The 27,470-nt window shown below is 47.1% G+C and overlaps 1 protein-coding gene across 10 annotated transcripts in view; it reads left to right on the top strand.

Annotated features, from left to right (window-relative positions):
* Positions 1-10,815, top strand: part of PCED1B (PC-esterase domain containing 1B) — a 124,944-nt gene extending 114,129 nt beyond the window's left edge. For 3 of the 10 annotated variants that reach the window (XM_084749447.1, XM_084749444.1, XM_084749448.1), the window contains exon 5: positions 9,169-10,815. In XM_084749447.1, coding sequence (XP_084605573.1) covers positions 9,226-10,527 — 1,302 coding nt within the window. In that variant the 5' untranslated portion in view covers positions 9,169-9,225 and the 3' untranslated portion in view covers positions 10,528-10,815. Of the gene's footprint in view, positions 1-1,773; positions 2,694-7,785; positions 7,797-8,010; positions 8,605-9,014; positions 9,036-9,168 lie in introns of those variants that run through there. The other 7 variants (XM_084749451.1, XM_084749449.1, XM_084749453.1 and 4 more) reach the window with 7 other exon arrangements.
* Positions 10,816-27,470: the final 16,655 nt, after the last annotated feature.

Genomic DNA, 27,470 nt, shown 5'->3' with positions numbered 1-27,470 from the left:
CTCCTCTTCCTCCTCTTCCTCTTCCTCCTCCTCCTCTTCCTCCTCCTCCTCCTCTTCTTCCTCCTTCTCCTTCTTTTTAAAAGTGCAAGGAAACAGCCAGTGAGGTGTTGAAGGGAAGAGGAGGCACAGGACCTATGTATTGTCTGTGCAATCTTGTCTGCTGTGGTTGACCACAAAGCCTTGGCACCCCAGCCCTGCTTTTCATAAGCATGTGACAGTGTGGAGCTCATTTCATCTCTCAACCTTGATTTTTTTTTTTTTTAATGTGTAAATGTAGAAGATGAAAAGTCCCTATTAGGCTCCTTAAGAGGAACGCAGGGATAAGCAAGTAAAACACTTAAAGGAGGCAGGGGCCTAAGTAATGTTACACAATTGGTGCTGCTAAACAATCGGTTAAATACTCCATTTTAGCACAAGTAGTAATACTAACTAGTGATAAGGCTACCTAACACCCTGCATGGTGGAAATGGAACCAGATAGACTTCATACCTGCTTTGCTTCTTTGGAGAAAAATTTAAAGTTACGTGCAAAATAGATTTTCCAGCAGAGAATAGCAAGGAGGAGAACGACACGCACATTTCTCTTTCTAGATCATTTTACTTCCTTATTTTAATTTCAGCAAATACTTATAGCTGGGGTTAAAAGCTTGGGTTCTGAAACTCTCCTTCCACCCAAAGAAAGGAACCCTAAGCCCCAAGCTTATCACAAGACTTGCTCTCAATAACAGGCCAGTTCTGGCCTTAGCCAGCTGAGCAGCCTTGGGTGATTTTGCACAGCCTCCGCCTCCGCTTGCATCTGTTGAGTTCTTTGTAAGGAGAAACTAAACTAAAGCTCCTACCTGACTGGGCTGTGAGGCTCCAACCGGGCAACAGGCAGAGGCAGTGCTCCTTGAAATGTCCAGTGTAAGGCGACATAGGCTGTGGATGGGCAAGTGAGGGCATGCCAAGATTGAGGAGACTGGGAGCAGGGGCCTCTGGGAACAGTTGGAATTAGAGGTAGCAGGAGCCTGTGTCTGAGGACAGCCTGCATGACAGGGCAGTTAACTGCAGCAGCAAATCAGGCACCCAGGAGCAGCGAGCGCCCTTGGAGGAAGGAGAGGCCTGTAGGAAGGACAAGGGGAAAACTTCTGACAAAATTGACTAGATTGAGTACATCATTAGAAACAGATCCTGTGTTTGATCTCAGACAGACAGACAGACAGACAGACACACACACACACACACACACACACACACACACACACACACACTGAAAATTAACCACATAAACTAAGCTATCTATCGTTCAACTTCTGGAAACGTTGCAAAATCCTAAAGCATGTCTTCAATGTACATATGAGTATGTAACTTAAATGTATAGTAATGGGATATATATTTTATATATATATATGATTAATATATTAACACACAGTTTGCTATTCGATATATAATGTAGATGCACATGTCTTCTCCAGCATGACTCAGACCCTAAGCAGAAATAGTTGAGGGGAGCTACATCCAGGCTATTATTTTAAGGATTGTGATGCTTCAAGAATAGTCACCTAGGAAAAATAAAAATGACCGGAGCCAGCCAGTCGTTCTGAACCTACTAAGAGCAAGGCTGTCCATTCCAGGCCACAGCCAATGTTTATCTTGAGGAAGACTGTCCAAAGGTCAGGAGGGAATTAGCTTAGGGGTTGTCTCAATTTGGCAGGAAGATAAAGAGCCCTGGAGAGTTTGGAACGCTATTGTTATTCCTCCCTTCCCCTACTAAAGAACTTTACACACCTGAATGCCTGCAGCTGAGGAGACATTCCCGGTAGAGAAGGGGCTGGTTTAAAACGTGGCAGCATCTTGCTAGCCATCCACTGTTAAGTCGCTGCGGACTTAACCAGGTTTCCCACCCCTTTTAAGCCAGAAGGCCTAAAGCCGGGAGAAAGCACGTCTGGAGGAGTTCTCCAGCGGGATCTAACCCCAGGACCAAATCCCGGGCCCTCCCCTCCCAGCCTGGTGCTTTACGGCCTCGGTTCTGAGTTATCTGCATACAAATGGTATTGATAAGGCGATGGGTGGTCCTTTGTCTTCTCCCAACTGGGTTTAGGGGAAGAGAAGCCATTTACAATCTGGCTGGGAAGAGCGAGAGCCAGAACCAGAGAGGGGGAATTAGGGACTGCTTGAAGGCGTGAGGGTGCCTGAAGCCAAGGTGGAGAGCAGAGGGGAGGACCTTGAGAAAGACTTAACTTTGAGGCAGAGGATTGGAGGGGAGGACAGGCCCCGGCGGTGCCAGTGGCACGGGCTCGGGAGGGCGCGTTGCAGTAGTAAGGTCAACAGCAGCTGGGAAGGACAAGACTCGGCCTTTGAAAGGAAGCCAAGAAGCCAGTGGTGATTTACTGACAAATGTCTTCGGGTTTGATGCGGTTAGAAGCCAAATTAAAGTCAAAGGAGGAGTGGGAGGCGAGGGCCCGGACGCAGGCTGTGCAAACAGCGCTCTAAAAATGTGGCTTTGAAGGCCAGGCAGGAGGACAGGCCTGGAGGTGGAGCCAACGAGGTTACCTTTCTTTTTTTAAAAGCAGCGAGAAATTAGAAGGGTGGGAGCTAACCTTAGGGCTAGTGACTAGGATGCAGGGTTAGTGCACTCTGGGGAGAGAGAGCGGGAGGGTGTGGGTGTAGGAAGCTCCCGGCGCGACTTGCTGTTGGCCTCTTCCCCAGAAAGAGGTAGGTATCTGTGTCTGCCCCTTGCGCTCGGTGGGAAGGGGGACCTCAGGGTTGGGGCTCCAAGGACTAAGGGCCCTCAGGCTGCTTTCTCTAGAACCCCGAGGCGGGTCATTTCGCCGTGCTGGAGCTTAAAGGGGACCCGGTGTCCTGCAGGCCGGAGTAGGCCTCTGAGACACTGGGGCGAGAGACCCGAAGAGGAAACCAAGGCTCAGAAAGGTGGGTCGCCAGCCCGAGACCAGTATGGATGGCGCTGTTGTTTCTCGGAGTATTTAGATAGATTATAGAGGCAGTTGAAATAGCGACTCGGGACGGTAAAAATCCGCATAGCTATGAGATCTAAATGAAACTCGTAAGAATTGCTTAAAAGATACAAATGGGAGCTGGGTGGCGGCGGAACGCAGCTGGGCACACTTTTAATCCCAGCACTGGAGAGGCAGAGGCAGGCGGATCTCTCTGAGTTCCAGGCCAGCCTGGTTTATAGAGTGAGTTCTAGTACAGCCAGAGCTACAGAGAAAAACCCTGTCTTGGGGGGAAATCTTAACCTTAGCAGCGGTGGCGCACGCCTTTAATCCCAGCTCTCGGGAGGTAGAGGCAGGCGGATTGCTGTGAATTCTTGCCTTTTCTCTAAAAACTGTGTAGGAAGTATTAAGGACTTCCATTTCATTCTTAAATTTACCCCTTGAGCTTTTTCTGTAGCCCAAGAAAGCTTTATATTTGATTATTAATTTTTTTTGTTGTTGTTGCTGCTGTTGCCTCTGTTGTCCTGGGCTCTGTACATCCACATCAACCCCGGCCTGGGCAAAGCCTGGAACCCGCTTTGAAGGCTGGGCATCTTTGTGGTTCAACTTTTCATCTATGTAACTTGTGCACACGGTTACGTGTGCAGAGAGACAGCTGTCAAGGCCCTGATACACACTGGGAACTAGGTTTTTACTAAACTTAATTAGGCTGAGCCCTATTAAATAGGTGATGCCCGCTGGCCTGGGAGGAAGAGGTTTTCCCAGCGGCTACCTGGCAGTGCTTTCTTTGTTGCCACACTTAGCACAGTTCTTCACAGTACTTTCATGTATCTAATGTGACCCTAAAGCCACTTTAAAAATACTATTCCAAAAAAATACATATATGTATGTGTATATATATGTATGTATGTGTGTATATATATGTATGTATGTGTGTATATATATGTGTGTGTGTGTATATATAATATATATATATATATATATATATATTATTTCTACACACACTTTTAATGTTCTGTAGAGTGGTTATTAGCTTACTTGCTCCAAATTAAAAGCCTATGGCAGGTTCTGAGTCCAGAGTTGGGTGACTGCCTCTCCCCAAGAACCTATCAGGAGCCAGTTTTTGCAGGCAAGCTCTGTGGACAACTGTAGGATCTGTAATTATCCCAGTCCAATTTAGTGTAGGCCCATTGTGGGCCGTACAATTTTTTTGTTTGGTTGGTTTTGGTTTTCCGAGACAGGGTTTCTCTGTGTAGCCTTGGCTGTCCCGGACTTGCTTTGTAGACCGGGCTGGCCTTGAACTCACAGCGATCCGCCTGCCTTTGCCTCCCGAGTGCTGGGATTAAAGGCGTGCGCCACCACGCCCAGCTACAGTTTCTTGACAAATTTATTTCAATTTGGAGAACTAAACTAATACTAAAACAGGGAGGTCAAGTAGGTGAGCTCCTGAGAAATAATTATTTTCCAGTCTGTACGTTCATTGTCATAAAATTGAAGGAGATCTTGGGAAATTAAAAAAAAAAAAAAAAAGATTGGAGGGAAGATCTTCGTGTTCAGGGCCAGCCTGATCTAAATATCAGGTTCCAGGCCCACCAGGCTACATGGTGTGAACCCTGTCTCAAAAAACTAGATAGATGGATGTGTGGGTGGATGGATGGATACATAGATAAATTTGATTTCCTCGCCTCCAATAAACAGAAAGGAGCTATTTTATAATCCTAGGATAATGTTACAATGGGCTCTTAGGCAGACTCAAACTATTAAATTTGTTCCAAGTTTTTCCTATAAGAAATGCAAGCAGTATCGAAATTGTTAGGTCGGCTTCATGATTTAAGACCTGTCCCATCTCCGGAGCAACCAGCCTCATTCGTTGTCACTCTTCCAAAAACTAACCTAATTATTACAAAACATCGATTAATGAAAAATAAATGCTCTGGGTTTGGCTTGGGATAGCTATAAAGTAATAGTCAAAGATTTATAATTCATGCCCTATGAAGCTACTGAAAAATTAATTATCCCCAAATTGAGAAATACAAGCAAATTGCTTGAAAGTCATATATATATATATATATATATATATATATATATATATCAGTAGCCATTATTAATGCATATTTCTCCCACAGCTTTAGAGCCCTAGATCTTGCAGTGAAATAGAAAGCAATAAGGATTTGGGGAATCATGCAGTTTCTTATGAGTAGAATTGTAGGCTGCAAGGACAGTCCTTGTACCCCTTCCCCCCCAGACTCCCCACCCTCACTCCTTAGACAGCCTTGGGCGCTTCTGCACACAACCCTCTACAGAGTCAGCTCCCTTCTTATCTGTCCTTGGCAGCCTTTTCTTATCTCTTCCCCTTGAGGGAAAAGACCAACTCGTTTTAGGTTTTCTTTTTGAGCAACCCAGTGTTGGTGCCCTAACCTGGGATTATAGGTGTTTTGCCGCACACCAGCCGAGACTGCCCCTCTGTACCTGGTTTGGGAACACAACAGCTGACCGGCCGCGTTCTCTCTTAATTCAGTGAGTCCATGAAATAGCTTCCAAAACTAATAAGGGAGTTTAGCTAACTTCTCTAAGTATTCAAATACCCCTTTTGTTTCTGTTCTTATAAATAAAAGAACCTGAAGCGGGAAGTTATGGCCCTTGTTAAATACCTGGGAAGATTACTCGTTCTTTCTAACTTGTTTTCCCAGTCCAGTAAAAGTCATGTAGGTTTTGTCATGTGTCGCTTGCCGTCCCTGCCCAGCCCATCCTTTCTCAGGGGGAACCAGGCGGAGGGCGTCCGATTTTTGTCCATCTGGTTGGTTGTCCCACCCCCTTTCGCTTTGGCTTCAGTTGCTTTACTGGAATGTTCTCCCTCCCTTCCTCCTCGATGCTATCTGCACCTTTTCCCCTCCTTCCCCTCCCCTCCTCCCCAGGACAATGGAGAATTCTCCACAATTCTGCTTGACTTGGCCCTGCGCCCTGCAAGCAGCATTTGGTCCAAGGCTCCCTGGTTAAGACCCTGGGAGCCACAGTTTGCCCACGGGGGAGTCACAGCCTGCAGCCCATTGTTATCCTGGGTTGTGCTAATATCTGGTTTAATATTCGTGTCTCAAGCTTCAGAATGGACGATGAGGTGCGGCCCGCTCTGTCCCTTCTTTCCACCCCTGCCCCCGGGTGCGCACAGCTGTCCGCCCTGGGTGTGTAGTAAGCCTTGGCTCCACCATAACCTTTTCTATAAAATGGGAACAGGGAGGCAGTCTTTTCATTTAGGTCACCTTAAAGTGTTTGGCATCCAAGAGCCGTACTGTAAATAGCAGCATGTTGTTCAAACCCTCCCCTGTCATCTCCTTTGGTTTTGTAGTCTCTTTCTCTCTCTCTCTCCCTCTCCCTCTCCCTCTCCCTCTCTCTCTCTCTCTCTCCAGGTAGGTGGTTACACTGGTGCACTCTCCTTTGCTCCCTAAAGATCACTAACTGCTACTTAGGACCTTGACAGGCATTGCTGTGAGTACTTTTATATTCGGGCTGGATGGAGAGTTGCCTTGGGCTAAGAGCCCTGCTATTCAGATCCTAGCACCCACATCAGGCCACTCACAACTGCTGGGAACTCGGGAGAATCTGGCCTCCGGCAGCACCTGCATACACGTGAGGATAAACAGAATGAGTGCTCTGCACTCAACCCCCACATCAAATTGTTGTGAGTTCTGAAGTCCAGTTCCACAGAGAGGACTAGTCACTTAGCTGAAGCAAGCAGAGCTGGTGTCCTGCCCCCTTTGGTATCCAGGCTCCAAAGCAATAGTGTTCTGTAGCATATTTGCATGTTTTTGTCTCGGGCTAGCCTTGAACCCTTGATCCTCCCACCTGTGATTAGGTTATGCTGTATGAGGTTTTCCCCTTTCCCCTCCATTTGTTTGTTTATTTAGGTATTTTTGAGACAGGGTCTTACTATCCAGACCAGGCTTGCTTAGAACTTGTAGCGATTTTCCTGCCTCCCAAACTCTAGCATTATATAATGCCAGACTACCAAGCCCGGTGTGTCAGTGTTGCTGAGCTCAGAGGACAAATCATTAACTCCTTCTTTTTCTTTTCGTGGGTACCAGACTGGCCTCAAACTCACTAAGTAACCACAAATGAGTTTACTGCTCTTCCTACCTTTACCTCCCAAGTGCTGAGGTCACACAGCTTCTGCTACCGCTCGCTGGGTGTGTGGTAGTGGGGCCCCAGCTCCTGGCTCTCTGTATGCCAGGTGCCCTAGAGGAATTTTAATCCAGCGACACTGCTGCTCTGACAAGGGATCACATCCAAAGACCTCGTAGGTCTCTGTGGTCCCGAGGGAACAGTAGACACACTCTGCATTACAGTAGGATCTGGCTGGAATACAGAGGCTCTTAATACATGCCTTTAATGCCGCACAGTGGAGGTTAGTTTATAGACGGGAGCAGCCATGTTTGAAAGATGTATGATTGAGGGGCAGAGAAAGATGTGACAGAAGGTGTCACAGATATGCCCAACTTTCCTGAGAGCAGGAGAGGAAAGAGAAGCTAAGTAATAGCGATGGGGGGGGCGGGGGGGGGGCCTTCTCACCAAGAGTCGATTACAGGGACAATTTTACAGAAACGGGTCACAGAGGGAACAAGCTAGACAGGTGAAGACAGGCAGCCAGACGATTCAGACACACTGCCAGGATCATTTGACACCAGGCAGGGTAATTTAGTCAGAAGCCAAGAGAAGCTGGTTTGAATCAGTTTGGGGAGGCAGTTCAAAACAGCTGAGTTGAACCAGCTGGGGAGAGTTCAGAAAGAACTAGAAAGGCTTGGGAACGGCTCTCGTCTCGTCTCGTCCCCTCACCTGAGAAGAACAGCAGGAAAGGAATCCTAAGTGGCAGGTTGAAATGAGCCTAACTTGAAGGGGTTTTGTGTGTGTGTGTGTTTTGAGACAGGGTCCCCTAACATAGCCATGGCTGGCCTTCAATTTGTGGAGATCCGCCCACCTCTTGAGGCAGCTGCGGTGGGATGGAAGGCTTGCACCACCACACCTGGCTTTAATTTGAGGACTTGACAACGAGTCCCACAACTGTCAGCAGTTCTGACCCAAGTGTTTAGAAAGGCAAAGGCCTTTTCTCAGTCCCTGGGGGCATGCAAATTAACCAGCTCTGACCAGGATGGAAAGTGAGGCAGTGTTCAGTCCCTGGAGTTTTCCCTTGGGTTGTAAATGGCTGAGGACTGAACTAGATCTTTCTGTATGTCATGCCCATATCTTCAGAAGTTTCTCTCTGTCTTCCTTTTTTTAAGTATGTGGGTGGCATTGGGGGAGTGGTATGTGCACACATGTATGCACTCATATGTGGAGACTGGAGATCAGTGTTGCGTGTCTTCCCCCCTCCCTTTTTTTTTAAAGGAAACATGTAATATTTATTTGTCTTTCTGGGTCTGAGGCTGTGTGTTCCTCTTACCATTCTCTACCTTTTTTTCACATGTATTTATTTATTGAGGCAAGCTTTCCCTACATAGCAATGGCTGGTCTGGAACTCACTAGACCCGGCTAGCCTTTTGTACTCAGTTCTGACTGCCTCAGCCTCCTAAATGCCAGCATTAAAGGCAGCCGTCCCCAGGCACAACTGTCCACCTGATTTCTTGAGACAGGTTCTCTTTCTGAACCTAAAGCCTGTTGTGTTGGTTAGGCAAGGCTGACAGGTAAGCTGAGATCCGCTTGTTTGTCCTGGGCATTTGGGCACAGCTCCTCTCACTGGCATGGTTCCTGCTTTCACCTACTGAACCATTTCCCCCAGCCAAGTGGTTTGGATTTTTACCCTATTAAAGATGATTTGAGTTTCAAGAAATGCGCGGACAAAGAAAAAGCTAAGGGAAGACGCAGGGTTTTTTGTAGTAAACTGTGTTTATGCCCGCAGCATCTTCCGGTTAACTTGTTTTGAGTTGATGACCACCTGTGGGATGCTAATTGGTTCCAGTTGCCTCCTGGCTGGGTGGAGCCTGGCCAGCACAGAGCAGCCCAGTAGTTGGGATCAAACTGCAGGCCTTAACTTCAGCCAGATCAAGGAGGGCTTCCTGCTTCCCGGGCTCTCTTCCCTACCCACCTTTCGGCCCAGCCTTCTGGAGCCTGTGGTGTGAGTTCCCTGGAGGGGGCCACGCCCTTAGGCAGCAGCTCCTCCCTTAATTTACCGTACTTCCCCTATCTTTCTTTTGCTTGCTGCTCTGCCTAAGGGTGAGTCCCTCCCAGCGCTCTCTCTTCTGTTCCAGCAGTTCCTGGGCCCAGCCTGCACAAAAGAGGGAGCTGAGAGGCGCGCCGCGGCCACCATGGTCCGCCTGCTGGCCTCGGAGGTCCAGCAGCTACTCCATAACAAGTTTGTGGTCGTCCTTGGGGACTCTGTGCATAGGGCGGTGTACAAGGACCTGGTGCTCCTCCTGCAGAAGGATTGCCTGCTCACGCACAAGCAGCTCAGAACCAAGGGGGAGCTGAGCTTTGAAAAGGACCAGCTGATGAAGGGAGGCGAGCTGGATACCCTACACAACCGCACGGACTACCGCGAGGTGCGTGAGTTCTGCTCCGACCACCACCTGGTGCGCTTCTACTTCCTCACCCGGGTCTACTCTGAGTACATGGAGAGCGTCCTAGAGGAGCTGGGGTCCGGCAAGCACACCCCGGACGTTATCATTATGAACTCTTGCCTCTGGGATGTCTCCAGGTATGGGCAGAATTTCTTAAGTAGCTACAGACAGAACCTGAAGGACGTGTTTGGGCGCATGGACCAGGTGCTGCCCAAGTCGTGCCTGCTAGTGTGGAACACTGCCATGCCTTTGGGCGATAAGATCAAGGCGGCCTTCCTCCCGCAAAAGTGTAATGGCCAGTACCGGATCTCGGTGGCCACCCTGAAAAGGCGAGTGACCCAAGCCAACTTGTACAGCCATGCGGAAGCCACGAAACGCTGTTTCGACGTGCTAGACTTAAATTTCCACTTCCGTCAGTGCAGGAAACACCTGCAGGGAGATGGCGTGCACTGGAACGAGCACGCACACCGCAGACTCTCCTACCTGCTGCTGGCCCACATGGCCGATGCCTGGGGAGTGGAGCTGCCCCAGCGAGACCCATGGGAACCTGATCTTGTGCAATGGGAAAGTCCAGACCAGGTAGAGGAAAGGCAGCCCCAGGGCAACAGAGGTCCTCGGGCCTTTGCCATGTCTCCACCCGGGTTTTTCCCCAGACCACCACCCCCCCTACTCCCACCCCCTGGCTTCCCCGTAAGACCCCCACCCCTACTAGGGTGCCCCATACCCCCACCTCAGGCGATGCCCCCGGTACCGCCCTGTCCACAAGATAACTATTTTTCGGCAGACCCCGTTTTCCAGTCAGATGAGTTCTATATGCACTCAGAAGGCCCCTCACCCCCACACACAGGATATGCCTTCGAGGGCGACTTTAGCTTTTATCCTCAGCCACCTGTGCCCAATTTCCACCCACCCTGTTACCAGCGCCAGGCCCCTGTGGTACACAGGGGCTACCCAAGGCATCATGCTCGTGGCCCCTATATGCCCTGGAGAGGGAGGCCCAGGAGAGCCCAAAGACAAGCCCCAGCCTGCCAAGAGTCAAGGCCCCAGTAGTCTGACCAAGCCCTTAACCTCTGGATGGGGCCATGAGACGTCTGACTTTCCCTTCTGTTGTCACAGTCTACACACACTGACCTTGCAAACTTAAGCCCGGCTAGCCCTGTTTTGGACTTCTCTCTGTTCACTGACATTAGAAACAGAGGCAGGGAAGAGCAGCCTGGCCCACACGCTGCTGCCGCCTGAGGCCGTCTCTTGCCCTTGAGTGACCAAGCAAGCATTCTGACTACCTCCCCCTCGCTATTATTGCCTTTTTGTAAAAATAAAATTGAAATACAGAAACCATTCCCAAAAGTGGTTCTGCCTGTTGCGCGTGAGCACGCGCGAGAGTGTTTGTGTTTAATGGCAGCCTCTCTGCAGTTAAACCATTAGCTCTTGGACCAAAGACTGTATGGATGTACTCAGTGAGTGGTTTTGACAGCTGCTTAGCAAATAATTCAAAACAGTTTTAAAGTAATTCCGAGAGGCTCGTGAATGGAGCTGAGCCCTCACGAGGAAGTGGCAGGAAAATTCCACACTTTAAAGAGTTCTATTTTCTCAAAGGATCGTTGCGTTTTTAGAACTAGGATAAGGAAATGTGGAAAAGCTAACATTTGCAAACAAGAAAACTGAGTCCAAGCAAATGGCTCTGCTAGCCTCTCCATCTCTCCCACCCTTCTTTACGCTTGTTACCATTTTTTGTGGGTGTGGTGTGTGTGTGAGTGACTGACACACACACACACACACACACACACGCTGAGAGACACGGCCTCAGGCATCCCAGACCAGCCGGGAACTAACAATGACCATGACTTTAACCCTATCTTCCCGCCTCTGCTTCCTGAGTGCTGTGATCACAGACATGCGCTACTGGCGTCTGGTTTTATGGCATACTGGGAATCAAACTCTAGGGCTAAGCAAGTACATGACCACATACACTATGTCCCCGGCTTCCATTAGCTTCCCACCCTCAGGACTGAGGTTACAGCGGCTGTGTCATCCTGGGAAGGAAAGCGCAGGGGTGGGGCACTTACAGATATTGTCTGATAAACCAAAGGCCCTAAGTGTTAGAGGAGAGGCTCAACTTTGACCTTGCAATCCCTTAACTAGTCCTTTTTTGGCTGGAAGGAAACCGGAGAAAGGTAAGCCACACTTAATGCCAATGTGAATTACTGTTGTGGACTAAGACTACAGATTGGAAGGCAGGCCACTGCCCAGACATAAGTCCCTTCGGAGTCAACACTGAAACATGGCTACAGCGAGTATCCTGTGAGACTATTTTGTAAATCACTAAGTGTTTAAATGCTAGGCCCCTTCTCAGGTAAAATACCCAATTAAGACTGAGGAGTGGGGGTAGGGTGGGGCTGGAGAGATGGCTCAGAGGTTAAGAGCACCTGGCTGCTCATCCAAAGGTCCTGAGTTCAATTCCCAACAACCACATGGTGGCTCACAACCATCTAAAATGTGACCTGGTCCCCTCTTCTTGCCTGCAGGTGTCCAGGCAGGCAGAGCACTGTATGTATAATAATAAATCTTAAAAAAAAAAAAAGAGTGATGGGGATTTTCTCAGTGAGGAACATATTCCTGAGAGCATATTCCTGGAGAAAGGGGTCTTTACTTCAGAGATCCCAGTATCCGAGGTCCTGGGAGTGGAGAGCACTCACTACTCAATGTTTTTCGGTGAATATGGAGGCATACTCTACAAAAGTATGGGTGTGGCTATACCCCAAGTTTCTAAAGGGACCTTGTAAACTGACATGGGCCCTGTGTGGCAGCTCATCTGAGTGTCACTCAGGCAGCTTGGTGATGACCTTTGAGGACCCTAGAAATGTGCTAGAAAAGTCAAAATGTGCTGGTACATCTCAACAGAATCAGGAGAGGAGGCAGTGACTGGCACCATGGGCCCTCACAGGGTCCAGTTACCTTAGTTCTGCATTTGTTTCCTAAACAGCATGTAACTTCTGGTCTGAGTCATTTTGAGCTTTTTATATTTTTCAGGGGTAAGCCAGTAACTTGGTGTCCTGTTAGCTCTTTCTGCTGAGCTAGGTCGGTAAGCATCAATCTGCATTAATCCCGGTGCCTGAAGAACCAAGTTCTTAGGCATAGTGTTGAGGGCCAGACGGTGACCTGGAGATGCACTTCCTGAGGTAGAGATTACATAGTGATAGCCGCTCAATGGCATTTGTTTCTCAGCGGGTAGTGCAAAAGGATTTGGTCAGGAGCATTGTTTTCATGCACCAGTGTTCACTCTTAAAGCTTGGAGACTCGCACATGTCTGAAATCCATGTGTGATGGCTATTTTTAGTTGTCAACTTGACTATGTCTGGAAATAACTAACTAAAACCCAGTTGGTTGGGTAGAGATTCATATGTGTGTTTATATGTGTATGTTTATATATACATGTGTGTGTATATATACATATATATATTATATATATTCATTCAGTTCTGTTCCTCTAGAGCAACACAAGCCTAGGGTGACTATTTTAAGCATCTGGCACAGGCTTTCCAATTTGCTGCCACCTGCAGTTGCTGAAAGCTCACGGTGTGAACTGTTTTACAAGCTTAAAGAGACAAATGCATCTGATTATCCTGATCCACCAATTATGAGAGGCAGCAGATTTGGTGACTGCATGTAAAACTTTCTGACAGTTTGTGGGAAAAGTATGAGGTTAGCTGGTTGCTCTTAGCGTCTCTGGATAAGTTGACAAAGGAAAAGAATGGGCTCAGAGATAAAAATTAGCCACCGTCAGAACATGGTGACGGACAGTGATAAGACTATCCCTTCAGGTGCACACAGACAATCTAAAAGCTTCTAAGTGTGCCCCAGGAGAGAATTTTCCTTCCAGCAGCCACCACAATTTACGTTTTGGAGCATCAGACCAAAGCCTTCATAAGGCTGGCTAAATTACAGCAAAAATTCAGTCCCAGGCTCAGAAAGGGTTGGCAGATAAAGGAAAGGCATTCATTGGTAAAGAACGGGATCCTGTGACTGGGGGTGGAACTGTGTGGGAGGACCCTGTTGAAGCTGAAAACTCTGAACCCTCAGATTCTCTAGAGCCTGTCTCACCTGAGAGAGTCGCTCCACCCTCAGCAGAAAGTACTTCCTCTCCCGACTGCCTTTTCTTCCTGACTGAGGAAGTTAATCCTCCATTGTCGGCTAAGCCAGCAGTGACTCTCTGTGAAGGAGACAACACTGATGTCCCTCAGGGCCAACCAACAGTTGCCTATAAGCAGACTTAAGGCTAAGGAGGCTCGGAGAGGACAGATAAAGCATGTAGTCCATGGGCAGTGTGCTACACTACTGCAGAGCACAATGAGTTTGCTATGTCATTCAAGCAACAGTCTTGGAAATCCATGTGGAAATGGGTCTTAAGGGTGTGGAGTAACTCTGGCGGGAACATAAACCAGGACCAGGCCTAGTTTCTTTGACTGACAGAAACATTGGGCAGAAGGGAGCTGGAGAAAATATCCCGTGGCTTAGAGTTGGGGAAGGGGTTTCAAGGCTCCGCGGAACAGCAGTGTTGGAGTGTGTATGCTGTGTTAAACCTAACCCTCCACGGAGGAAGGCCAGAAGACAAGACAAGGCCTTCATGACTCCTGTAAGACAAACAATGAATAGCAAGAGGGGCAGCAGCGCATTCCAAGAGCTCGGTTGACACCCTTTCCCTTGAACGAGACCATAGGGCTGGGGATGCTGCTGCTCAGTTGGGTAAAGAAAGCAACCGGGTGCTGGTTTTGATTAACGCTGATTCTATAGAGGAACCCATTCCCCCACTCCCAGCCAAGGAACACTGTGGCTCTCCAGTTAAGGTAAGAATTTGTGGAGGTCAGGTGAAGTCTGACTCACAGGTGCAGGGTGTCCCTGTGTTGGACCCTGTAGTCCAACTCAGGAAGAGCTTTACCACAAGAGACCACTCAAGTCACACAGGCTGGAGGTATAGGTAAAATTTATTACTGACACATCAGAAGTCCCAGTTGTCGATGTGTCAGGGTCCCTCAGCACTCGGGAGGTGAAGGACCCTGAGCAGCTGGTACAGGCTAGTTTTAAAGGCAAAAACCGCAAAGCAGGTGAGGTTGCTTATCAAGTTAAACCATATGGACATTAGGACATCTGGCATTGGGAGACCTCTTGTGGGGACTTGGGTGGGGGTCCTTAGAGCGGTTACTGGAAACCATATGGGGACATCTGATATTTGGAAACTGCATGTAACTATTCTGGGAACTAGGGAAGAACTCTTGAGGTTAGCAGCTCCAAGAACTGGGAAAAACCTCTGGGGTCAGAAGCTTAGGTTCTAGGCAAGCAAGGTTGGGCACGCAAACAAGCATCTTATATTTTATAATTTTACAGTTTCTCACCTGGATTTCTCCTATGGTTATTTCCTCAGTCCTTGAATATATAATTGGGATAGATATACTTAGAAGCTGGTTGAGTTCTCACTTTGGTTGCCTGACCTGTGCAGTGAGGGCTGTTATGGTTGGAAAGGCTAAATGGAAACCTTGAAGTTGCCTCTGCCAAGGAAGATAATGAATCCAAAACAGCATTACATCCCTGCAGGGAGTACAGGGGTTGGCGCCACCACTAAGAACTTGAAAGACATGATCCCACCACCTCTCCCTTGCATTCTTGTATGGGGCAGAAGACAGATGGACTGTGGAGAATGGCAGTCGACTGTCAAAAATTCAATCAAGTGGTGACTCTGATTGCAGCTGCCACACCAGATGTGGTTTCCTTACTTGGGCAGATGAACACATCTGGCTCATGGTATGCAGCTATTGATCCAGAAAATGGCTTTTTCTTGGTACCGGTCCACAGGGACCACCAGAAGTGATTTGCTTTTAGTTGGCAAGGCCAGCAGTACACCTTTACAGTGTCACCTCAAGGATGTATTAACTCTCCAGCCCTGTGTTCTAACTTAGTGAGAAGGGATCTCTTACACAAAATTTGACATTGGTTCACTACATTGATAACATTTTGCTGATTGGACCAAGTGATCCAGATTACCAAGGGGAAATTGGATTGCTTCTGCACAATGGAGGTAAGAAAGATGGTCTATAGTGAGGGGGTTCTTCAGAGCATCTCTTGGTGTTACCATTATGAAAAGGCCAAGATTCCTCCATCCTGCCCTTGCTGCAGCCATCTGAGGTCTGACTCAGAGCTGACCTCCACCCCTTCACTCCTACCTCTACTTACATCCCTCCTGTGGGAAAGTCTCCTAGAAAATTACCCAACTCTGCCCAGGGTCTCAAGGTCAAGATCCCCTAACTAACTGCCACTTTTTGCTTCTGTTAAACTGCTTGCTTGCTCTCCTTCCAACCGGGATGTGGTTTTTGCCTTTAAAAGTGTCACTGCTCTGTGAATAACTGTTCCCAGGCAGTTGCTGGCCAACTTCATAAAGACTCGCAGATTCAGACTCTGGTTTTCTCAGCTGGTCCTTGGGACCTTTGCCCCACAGCACTCTGCCTTGTGATTAAGGTCAGTGGGAAAACCACACCCTGATCCAGGCTGGATGTCAAAGAGCTCAGACCCTTGAGGAATGAAGGTGCAGGTCACTCCTCCAGGAAAAGAGCCAAGACCTGCCGAGGGTAGAGGAAATACAGAATGGGTAATGGTGGAAGCTGTGTTTTCTTTGTGTGTGTGTGGTGTGTGTCTGTGTGTGTGTGTATTCTTTCCTCCCTTTATCATGAAATGTAGCATCAAGAGAATATCAGTGATTATTACATTAAAGTTTGTGATACTAAAAGAATGCACTTCAGGCCGGGCGTGGTGGTGCACGCCTTTAATCCCAGCACTCGGGAGGCAGAGGCAGGTGGATCGCTGTGAGTTCGAGGCCAGCCTGGTCTACAAAGTGAGTCCAGGACTCCCAAGGCTACAAAGAGACCCTGACTCGAAAAACAAAAAAACAAAACAAAAAAAAAAAGAATGCACTTCAGGAGACATTACCACCTATTGTAAAATATATAACATGTCTTATAGATTGTACATGAGGTAGTTATATCATGTTGGGTGTAATTATGATCTGGTTATTGTTTTCAACTCCAGGCTGGGTACACTTGGGATTTTTGTCTTACTTAAATCATTCAAAGTGTGAAGACCCATCTTTAACTCAGCTCTTTTGAGATGGGAAGATCCACCTTTAATCTGGGCCACACTGTCTGCTGGCAGCCTATACAAAGCTCATGAAGGTAAAAATTCTTACTGTTTCCTACACTATCCAAGCATGACCGAGTTTGCTAGAGCAGCTGCAGAGTGTGGTGTGTAGCCCAGGCATTTGTTGCCTGTATCAAGGTCACAGAATTTCCCAAGATGCACCACAATGGAGCCCAGTGACTGGGGAGTGAGAATTAGCAGTGTTCTGAAGCTGAGCAGTCGTCAGCACCAGCATTCTCTTTAAACATAGGGCGCCATTCTCAAGAGGACTCCAGTCCAAAGCAAGGCTCATCTTAAAAAAAAGGGGGGGGGGGGACTGAAGAGATGACTCAGAGGTTAGGAGCACTGTCTGCTCTTCCAAAGGTCATGAGTTCAATTCCCAGCAACCACATGATGGCTCACAACCATCTATGATGAGATCTGGTGCCCTCGTCTGTCATGTGGGCAGAATGCTGTATACATAATAAATAAATCTTTAAAAAAAAACAAAAAACAAAACAAAACAAAACCCCCAAAAAACCAAGAGCACCCAGAGCTTCTCTGGCAAGCCCATGTGGTTTGACTGCCAAGCCTGGGCTCTGGGACGGGTGCCATCACACTACCATCAGCAGCCTCTGCTTTGGTGATAAAGGCCTTCTTACATTTGCCGTATCCATCTTCACTTCTTGCTCCTGAGTGTAAATACAACGGGCTAGTTTTAGCAAGTGTTTTTGGCTGTTGGCTGCTTGTTTTCAGATTTATTCTACTTGTGTGCGTGTTTTGCCTGCCTGCATATATGTGCACCTGTTGTACCTGGTGCCCTTGGAGGTCAAGAGGAGATCACTGGACTCCCTGGAAGAAAAGTTAGGAATGCTTGTGAACCACGGCATGGGTGCTGAGAAGCAAACCTAGGTCCTCCTCTGCAGGATCAACAAGTGCTCTTACCTGGTGAACCGTCTTTCCAGCCCCTTGCCAAGTAAATTTCGGTGGCGTATTTCACGCCAGCAATCATGTCAAACCATCAGATTGATCCCCCACCCCCACCCCCACCCCGCTCCAGTCAGGCATCTGCGCCGTGTTTAATGGCTGTGCTCTCAACATCGTTTGCTGTGTCGCAAGGCCTTCCCCAGACCCCAGCTTTCAATTCCATGTGTCCACCGTGGAACCCTGGAATTTAGATACCTTTCATTAGCCGGATCCACTAGAAAATCTGTAGGGGAGATAGACATGTTTTTGTTTTGATCCCAAGTGTGGGATGGGGAACAGACTTGTGAGAGAGCAGGTGATGTTTATTCACTTAGACGTCAAAGCACTGCGGGGCTTGGTTGTTGCCAGCTGAAAAACATCCTAGTACAGACTCTGACCCAAAGGTCCCGCCCAAAACAGGAGGTGGGACCTTTTTGGGTCTTGGTATTGTTTGGCTGTTTATCACTCCACTTGGAGAGAACCACTCCAGGGAAGGCTTCAAGGCTTTGGGCTCCAGCTGAGACTCTGGGTCCGGTTGCTCCAGGTTCCAGCGGCAACTTTGGTGGAGTTGCTGGCCTGCTGAAATCCTGCTGACTACGCCAAGGGAATCGTTCCTAGGAACTGATACCCAGAAGTTTCATTCTTGTTTTTAATCTCCTTTTCCTCTTGTTTAGGCTAGTCGGGTTGTAAGGGAGGTTAATAAGTTCATAACAAAGTATAATTGTTAAGGAAACTGAGCCTACAAGAATTGCAAGATTAGTGGCTGCCACGTCTGTTGAAATCTTGTGCCTCCTGTGTCCACCTCCACCAAAAGGGAGCCATCGTACCCTGCTACTATGTAATCCCTTGATACTAGGGTCTGAAACTTTCTCACAGAAATTACAAGGAGCCTAAACCTTCGTAGTAGATGATTGCATAGTATACTAATCCTCTATCGTCTACCAGAGGACTACTTTATCCTAAGCCTCATTAAAATGTTAGCTAAAAGTCCATATTCACTTCACATAACGTCATTTGACTTATAAATAATAATAATCATGCTCTTCCAAGAAGTAAATAGTACAGAAATATAGTGGGAAGCTGGAAGATGGCTCAGTGAGAAAGCACTTGATTGGCAGTCGTGATGACTCGAGTTTAACCCCCTGGTCCCATGTGTTGAAATGAGAAAACTGACCCCTGCAAACTGTCAGCTCACCTCACATGTGAACCTACATATACACAAACTGTCAGCTCACCTCACATGTGAACCTACATATACACAGAAACATAGTAACAGAAGAAATTTTTAAAAATATTGTTGGTTTTAAGTCCTCCATTTATAAAATAGGATGGTGGAGCTAACGCAGGACCATCATCACTTTGCATCGGTGCTGTGTGGCTTGGTGGCTTGGGGTGTGGTCCAGTGGTCCAGCGCTTGTTAGTGTGGACAAGGCCCCAGTTAAAAGTGATGCCAACTACCAAAAACAGCCCCCAGAGCTCCGATTGCTGCAGAGATAATACTGTAACTGTCTGCAGAGCCCAGCACACAGTGTTGCATGCCTTCAACCCTAGCACTGGGGAGGAAGAGTCTGGTGTCGAGTGAATTTGAGACTCACTTGGGGTACATGCTGAGTTCCAGGATGGCCTGGACTACAGGCAAGGTTTTCTCTGTCATAAAACAAACAAACTCACAACACTCAAGAGATGTAAGAAAGAGAATCAGGAGCTCAGAGCCAACCTAGCTCAGTCTGCCTTCTTGCCTGGACCACCAGCCCAGGGATGCTACCATCCACAATGGGCTGGGCCTCCCCCATCTATCACTGATTAAGAAAGGCCCTGTGAGGGCTGGAGAGATGGCTCAGAGGTTAAGGGCACTGACTGCTCCTCCTGAGGTCCTGAGTTCAATTCCCAGCAACCACATGGTGGCTCACAACCATCTGTAATGTGATCTGATGCTCTCTTCTGGCCAGAGCACTGCATACATAATAATAAATAAAAATTAAAAAGAAAGAAAGAAAGAAAGGCCCTGTGGGGCTGGCGAGATGACTCAGAGGTTAAGAGCACTGGCTGTAGTTCCAGAGGTCCTGAGTTCAATTCCCAGCAACTATATGGTGGCTCACAACCATCTGTAATTCGATCTGTTGCCCTCTTCTGGCCTGTAGGCATATACTCGAAGACAGGACACTTTATACATAATAATAAATAAATAAATAAAAAGAAAGAAAAGGCCCAAGGCAAGCCTGATCGGGTGGAGGAATGTTCTCAGTTGGGGTTCTCTCCCTTGAGATGACTCTCTAACTTGTGTCAGGTTGACAGAAAATTACCCAGCACAGACACCTAACTTTAAAGTGATGACCCCAGGGCTAGAGGGGTGGCTCAGCCATTAAGAACAAGGGCTTCTCTTGCAGAGGACTCAAGTTGGTTCCCAGGACCCACATCGGGAGCCTCAAAACTGCCTTTAAATCCAGTTCCAGGGATCCTGTGCCCTTGCCTGGATTCCCCAGAGACCAGCACTCACGGGAGCATACTCAGACAAAGATGCACACAATTTACGAACTAATGAAAACATGTTTTAAATTAACGGTTCCCACAGCTTACGATTGTTCCTTGTAAATGGCGTAATAGCTGGAAGGCACTTGGTGAGTCTGAGTGTAAGGGCCCAAAAATCGCTGAAGGAAGACCCCCCCTCTCCCCTCCCCCACCCTCCCGACTCAAATAGTATGCAAAAACAACGTTTATTCTGCAGAAACAGCCTATATGCAAGGGCCAACCATCTATACAAAATGGCGGCGACCTGGAGTGGAGCTCACTGGCTCCTTTGAAAACCAGTTAGGCTTGGGAGGCAGAGGCAGGCAGATCGCTGTGAGTTCGAGGCCAGCCTGGTCTACAAAGTGAGTCTAGGACAGCTAAGGCTACACAGAGAAACCCTGTCTCAAAAAACTTAAAAAAAAAAAAGAAAGAAAAGAAAGAAAAAAAGAAAGCCAGTTAGGGAATTTCCAGCCATTGTCATTCGACCTTTATTAGGATTGGTTGGGTTCAGGGTAAAGGGCACTTGTGTGTTCCTGCTTAGTTCTGACCTTGGGGAAGGACTGGTCGCCTCGTACCTATATTAGCCCAGGCCAGATGTCAGGGCAGTTGCTGATTGGTTGACCTTTGTCCTTGGCTTTTCCCAGAAGCCTGGCTGCTGTTTCTGGGAAACAGAAGCTTAGGGCTAACATGGGAGTGAGTTTGGACCTCTCATAAGTATACAGTAACTAGTCCATTCTACTAAAATAGAGTGGATGTAAACTATACCCCTGGTTTGTCTTTTCTAGGTTCAAAATGAAAAGGTCAACCAAGAAGCAGAGAGGGCTAGGAAGTCTTTAAGGGTTGTTTATTAAAGGGATCTGAGTCAGTACAGGATACACCAAAACCAAGTTCTCAGCACAAAGGAGATTTATTTGCCCCAAAGGGACAGAAGGCAGGGGGTGGGGTGGGGGTGGGGGGTAAGGTGGGGGGTGGGGTGGGGAGGGCAAAGACAGGAGACAGAGGACTAGGGAGAGGGGGGTGGGGGGATATTTGCTCTGGAGGAACAAAGGACTGCCTCTGAATAGAGAGGAGACAGACATGGCCCATAGGCAAATGGCACTTTATGAAGGGGAAAGGCTGTGCTAGGATGAGTTGGCCTGTTTTGGTTGGACATGTTAATTAGGGCAGCCAAGAGGAGGCTTTTGATTGCTGGACTTCAATAGTCTGATAGCTGGACCTTGATGCTCAGCCTCAGATGGAGGAAGTGGCCAGATAAGGGGAGAGCTAGCCGTGGTGGCTGGCTTCAGGAATGTGAGCTATAGCTTAGAAAGGGCAAGAGAAGGGGAAAAGTGAGGCCTGCCAGGGCCACGTTCGCCATGCTCAGGCCTGCCGACGCCCTTCCTTTATTTTAAGGTCAAATGTTTCCTTTAGACAGACCGAAGCTAGAAGAAGCCAGCCAGCGTAAATGCCTTAGCAAGCTGCATTAGCGCCCGCTTTCTGTCTCCTCCAGGCCTAGAAAGGACAGTGTTACAAAGGCCTCTTCTGCCGAAGACAAAACATTCCGCTGCTTTTTAAAACTATGGCCTCATATTGGTATATTCAAGCCAGGTATACGTGCAGACATTTGGATGTTGTGGCTTCTTCACTCTTGTGTTTCTTTCTGGAAAGATATTGTCTAATGTCAGCATGGAAAAAAAAATGTATTGTATCCATGTTGGAGACTGGATCCCAAACAAAACAAACATGGGGGTGGCACTTCAGCCTTATGTGGCTTGTATTCCACAGTTCTCTTTGCTCAGACCCAAGGGATGCCTGTGCTGCAGCCCTCCCCAGTCACCTCACCCACTGCTCCAGTGCTCAGGCTCTTCCCAGAGGATGATGGGATACAGAACAGCTCCAGTGTTCTTTCTTTTACCCCTCCCTATGAAGGCATGTGGTTATCCTGAAGTGTCATTTGCATATCTTCATTGCTTATAGTATGTATATGTACACATGTATAAAAGACTTAATGTTAAGTTCATAAGACAATGGACTATCTCAACCCTATAGATTTAAAGATCAATCAGAGAGATGCCCCCCTTGTCAGAGGTTTAAAATATGATAAAGGTATTGGGACATGGCTCGGTGGTAGAGCACTTGCCTAATGTGTGAGTCCCTGAGTCCAGTCTCCAGCACCACACACACACACACTGCCTTTAATCCAGAAGCCTCAGTGGATACTCCTGGGAGAGAGAACTAACTACAACAGTACAGGGATCTAGAGGAGGGAAAGCTAAGGTGAGGAGCAGGGACGGTCCGGGTGGCGGATCCGCCTCGTCCTAATGGGCGTGCATGTAAACATGACTTGAGAGCTAGGATAGGAAAGAAGAGCGTGTGACAGAGTAGCCAAGGAGCTGGAAACGTACAAGGACAAGTGGCTCGTTCTGGCTCTCTTGATTCTAGTGGCAACAAACCATGTGATGTGTGGGAATAACCTTCTTGCTAGCAGTGTCGTCGGGGAGGGGAGGACAACGCGTCCTTGAAAAGCCATTATTCTCCCAGCCAGGGGTTTAGATAAAAATGTAAATGGTGCTGAGTGTCAGAGTTGTAGCTTCTCGTTCACTTGCCATGCTCTGCGCTGAACCCAGAGTCTCACAGATGGTTCGCCGTCTCTACCACTGAGCCACACACGAGAACCTTATCTTCCCATCAGAAAACTGTGTCCTTGTCAATTAAAGATGGTTTCATCTTAAAAAAAAAAAAAAAAAAAAAAACTAAAGAAAACCTCTTGAATGTGTTTCAGCTGGAATTATAATACATCAAGGGAGTAACTTGTCTCGTTCTATACCAGACTGTTTAGAGTTGAAGCCTAGATCCTATCAGGCCCTAACAAGCTAGGCTCCACCCCTCTATAGGCCAATTATAGACATCATCAACAGTCAACAGAGAAAGGAGATGTATTCAATGTGATCGTTAGGAGGAGGAGCAAATAAAGAGATCTAACGACACCTCCCCAAGCCAAGGTTACCTTTGGAGTGCTGGCCCGAGATGTAAGGTTTTACTTGGTGGGGAGTGGGGAGCACCCACCTGTTCTGTTGAGGTCAGAGAACAACTTTCCAGAGTCTGTAGGTTCCATGGAAGCTCATGACAGGTGTTCTGCTCTCAGAACCCTCTTAAAGATTTGGGTTAAAATAGAGGGCAAGAGACCTGAGTGGTCAAGGTGTGGTCCAGCCCACCACTGTCAACTGTGTGAAATCTCTTCCTGGGAGGCAAATCCCTCCTCTGGCTGGCACCAGGTCCCAATCTTTTCCTAGTATGTCACGAGACATTGCTCTCGGGAAGGCTTAAACAGTTGTCTACTCACCCCGAACAGAGAACCCACAGCCAACCAAAGCGAGGGTGCCACCAGAGTCCAGCTTGGCGAAACAATGAGTTTACTAGGGTTACTGTGGTAGTTTGAATAAGAGTGACCCCCATAAACTCATATATTTGCTTGGTTGATGGGCTGTTTTGAAGGATTAAGATGGGGTGGTCGTGGAAGAGGTGCATTGCTAGGGATGGACTTTGAGGTTTTTAAATGCCCACTCCAGGCCCAGTGTCTCTGTCTGCTGCCTGAGGATCAAGATGGGAAACTAGCAGTTACTTCTGTAGCACCATGCCTGCCTGTGTGCAGCTATGTACCTGCCGTGCTACTAATGAACTAAGCCTATGAAGTTGTAAGCAAGCCTCAAATTAAATGCTTTGCTGTTGAAGGATTATTAATATTTTAACACTGAATTAATATTTTAGTGAAATCAGCAGTTACTCTTTAACCAGCTTCATACCCAAATAACCACACAGAAAGACTAGGATCTATTTTTTTTAGCCTATAGCACAATGCTGCGCAATAATTGCTTCATCCTAAACCTCCATGATAGCTTAATTTCTTCCCATTCTGATTTCCCACTTTATATTTGCTTTTTACTCATATCCTAGGTCTGGCTCATTCCTCCTGGTGCTTCCTGGTCCTCCTGGCTCCATCCTCTCCTTCCTTCTCTCTCTCTCCTCCCATCACTGGATCAGGATGTCCCGCCCTATTGTTGTTATTGTTCAGCATTGGCTAGTTGGCTTTTATTGGCAACAGAGAGAACAAATGGTGACATGTTTACACAAACTTGAAACAGGAGATACTTAGAATAAACATCACAATGCAACGTCCTGATTGATGGAGAGAGAGTGGAGTGGTGAGATCAACATTTAAATGAACAAGGGTCAAGTGTATACAGTCCACAAGAGCATTATGTCAATGTTTCCCCCTTTTAAGTCTAATAATGGCTCCTTTTCTTTCAATAATAAACTAATATGCAATAATAATTATGGAAAGTTTATGGAAACAATTAGCCAACACCTACATTTGCAGTGTTCGGTCCATACACATTTAGCAACTTAGCAGAAAATATTACCATCCCATCTACGAGAGTACCAAGTGTCGTACCTAAATTAATCTCTATCGCATCTCACTTCCATCAATCATCTTCAATCATCTATCTAGACCTAAAAGCATCTTCTCAACTCTTAAAGCTTAATTGTAAACTAAACTATCTGATCTTCAACCCCATCAGAGAGACTTGAGAAGGAATACAATTAATTAGCTGAGTGAACAGGAAGTGCTGTGTGACAGGGACAGTTGGCTGTCTGGACAGCTACCCAAAGCTTTCTATGACACTGGAGCATCATCTTTAGCCTTCTGGTTCAGTATACCTGACAGACATATTTGTGAAGCAGCAACTATTGAACACTTTGCTTACTCTGTCTTGGCAGAGTTTGGCAGTCGATTCAGCCTGCATCCAAGCTTGCCCATTTCAGGCGGAATTCTCTTTATGGCAGAAATGAGGGCATTTTTGCCTAGAGGCTGGTTTGCCACATTTGAAGCCATCTCCATAAAGAGGTTCTTCAATGCTCATCATCTTCTTTGAGGTAGGGTGAGTCGACATGTCTCATTGTCAAGTTATCCTTAAAATAATAAAAATATTTTAAAATGCTGTATACTTTAGGTCTCTGAGGCTTTTGAAGACCTTATCTATTTTTATATAATCTGTATCTACAAAGTCGTATCTATCTGTTAAACCTAAAATATATATTCCTGTGCTAAATTAGACTAGTATATGACATGACTATGAATCTGACATTACGCCAACACTTTCCCTTTATAAAAGTTGTGTTGGTCATGGTGTCTCTTCACAGCAATAAAAACTAAGGCATCGGGGCTGGAGAGATGGCTCAGAGGTTAAGAGAGATGACTCAGACACTGCTCTTCCAAAGGTCCTGAGTTCAATTCCCAGCAACCACATGGTGGCTCATGCTCACAACCATCTATAATGTGAGATAATGCCCTCATCTGGCGTTCAGGTGAACATGGAGGCAGAACACTATATACATAATAAATAAATAAATCTTTAAAAACAAACAAACAACCTAAGACACAGAAGCAGAAATGACTCAGGCAGCTGCTGCCATCACTTAAGCCCATCCTTGTGTGGGCGACAGCTCAGGAAATGGAGATCTGGAGCACACTGCACAGCCTGCAGGCAGGTCAACAGGTCGGGGAGTGGTCTTTGCACGCAGTTCAGTTGCTCTGAGTGTCTTCCCGGCAGCTCTGCTCCTACGAGGATCTTGCAGGCCATTAGCTTCTCCGTGACAGAAGCAATCATTACTACTTCTATTCTCTCGAGGAAGTAAGGATCTAGCAAATCTGGTCAGTTTCAGGGACTTTCTGAAGCTGTGTTGAATTGTTCACTTCCTGTTTTGATGGGCTTCCTCGCAGAAGGGAGGGTTTTTACCTCTCAGAACAGAACACCTTGTTTCACTCCCTGTAAACATCCTATCTTAAAATCTCCTCTTGTTGCCTAGTGGGTAGGGTGGCACACACCTTTCATCTCAGCACTCCAGAGGCAGAGGCAGATGTCTGAAGGTTTTTGTTTTGTTTAGTTTTGTTTTGTTTTTTCAAGACAGGGTTTCTCTATTAACCTTGGCTGTCTTGGCCTCACTTTGTAGACCAGGCTGGCCTCGAACTCACAACGATCCGCCTGCCTCTGCCTCCCGAGTACTGGGATTAAAGGCGTACGCCACCACGCCCAGCCCCAGATCTCTGAGTTTTAGGCCAGTCTGGTCTACAAAGCAAGTCTAGGACAGTCAAGGCCACACAAAGAAACTCTGTCTCTGGGGGGGAAAACCCTCTTCTTTCACCTCTTTTTCACATCCTATCTCTTAAGAAGTTTCCTCCCAAATGGAAGGTTTTACCCTCAGAGGAAACAGCTGCACAGATTCTCCCAGGAGGAAATTCCTGGGGGTAAATTTCAATTTCTTGAGGACCATCGCTTCAAAAGTCTGACAGCCAAAGGGAGGGGCAAAGGTGTCTGGGGAATGTCTTTTCTCCTATCCGGATACCATGATTGACAGTAATAGATTATTTTGGCTAGTTTAAAACAATGGGTGAAATAAATTAAATATTGACAAAAGCAGGTTGGTTTAGCCTTTCCAAACACAGGGCCATTTGAAAGGGGAACTCATAAAATGAGATTTCAATATTGGAAAGATTGGGAACCACTAAAATACAAGGCCCTTGAATATTTCCATTGGCTTTACCAGAGTTCGCCTGTTTTTGTCTACTGTTGACACATCTCTGGGTTGGAGGTAGGAATTATTTTTACAAAGAATTTAGTAAACGTATTTCATCTTCTAACTTGTTCATGGGTTTCGATCAATAATTCATTCCACAGAATCTGTCTCTTTAAAATGTTCTTGTCTGTTGTCTCTATGGATGACAAATCAGGATGTCTGAAAGACAAAAGGCTGCCTCTTTCAAGCACACAGCACATCAGATAAAATGCCCCCAGTGTATAATGGGTAGATAAGAAAACCCAAGGCCCCAGCTCTGTGGAACAGAAGAAACAGCCGAGGTGGCTGCAAGCACAAGCAAGAGGCCAGAAAACCCCATGTAGACGTGGGCACGGGTCTTCAAATCATCTTTGTTTATTTGATCGCCAAATGTCATTTAAAATGTATTGCGAACTCCTGGTGCACACCTCTGTGCAGCTGTTTATCACCCTAAACAGACAGACTCCTCCTGTAGATATTAGTGTGGAAGACAGTTCCCTCAGATGTCTGCGTTTACAGTTCTGGTTAGAGGGACAGAAAAACCTAGGCAGGGCAGATTTCTCAGTTGGGTGCATGAGATTCTGACCTGGGCTGTAATTTTCAACACAAGTAAAATTTGATCACCTACTATGTGCCAGGGGTTGTGTAGTACAGTGGTGATCTAAGTAACGGCTCTAAGTCTTAGCTCTCATGGAGGAATTGTACACTAAGAGGCTGATGGGCTTGCTGACGTTGAGAGTCCTGAGGGGTAAAGGGACAGGCTC

Source organism: Acomys minous (assembly GCF_964271855.1).
Source record: "Acomys minous genome assembly, chromosome: 12".
NCBI lineage: Eukaryota > Metazoa > Chordata > Mammalia > Rodentia > Muridae > Acomys > Acomys minous.
This window is presented reverse-complemented; position numbering and strand designations above follow the sequence as displayed.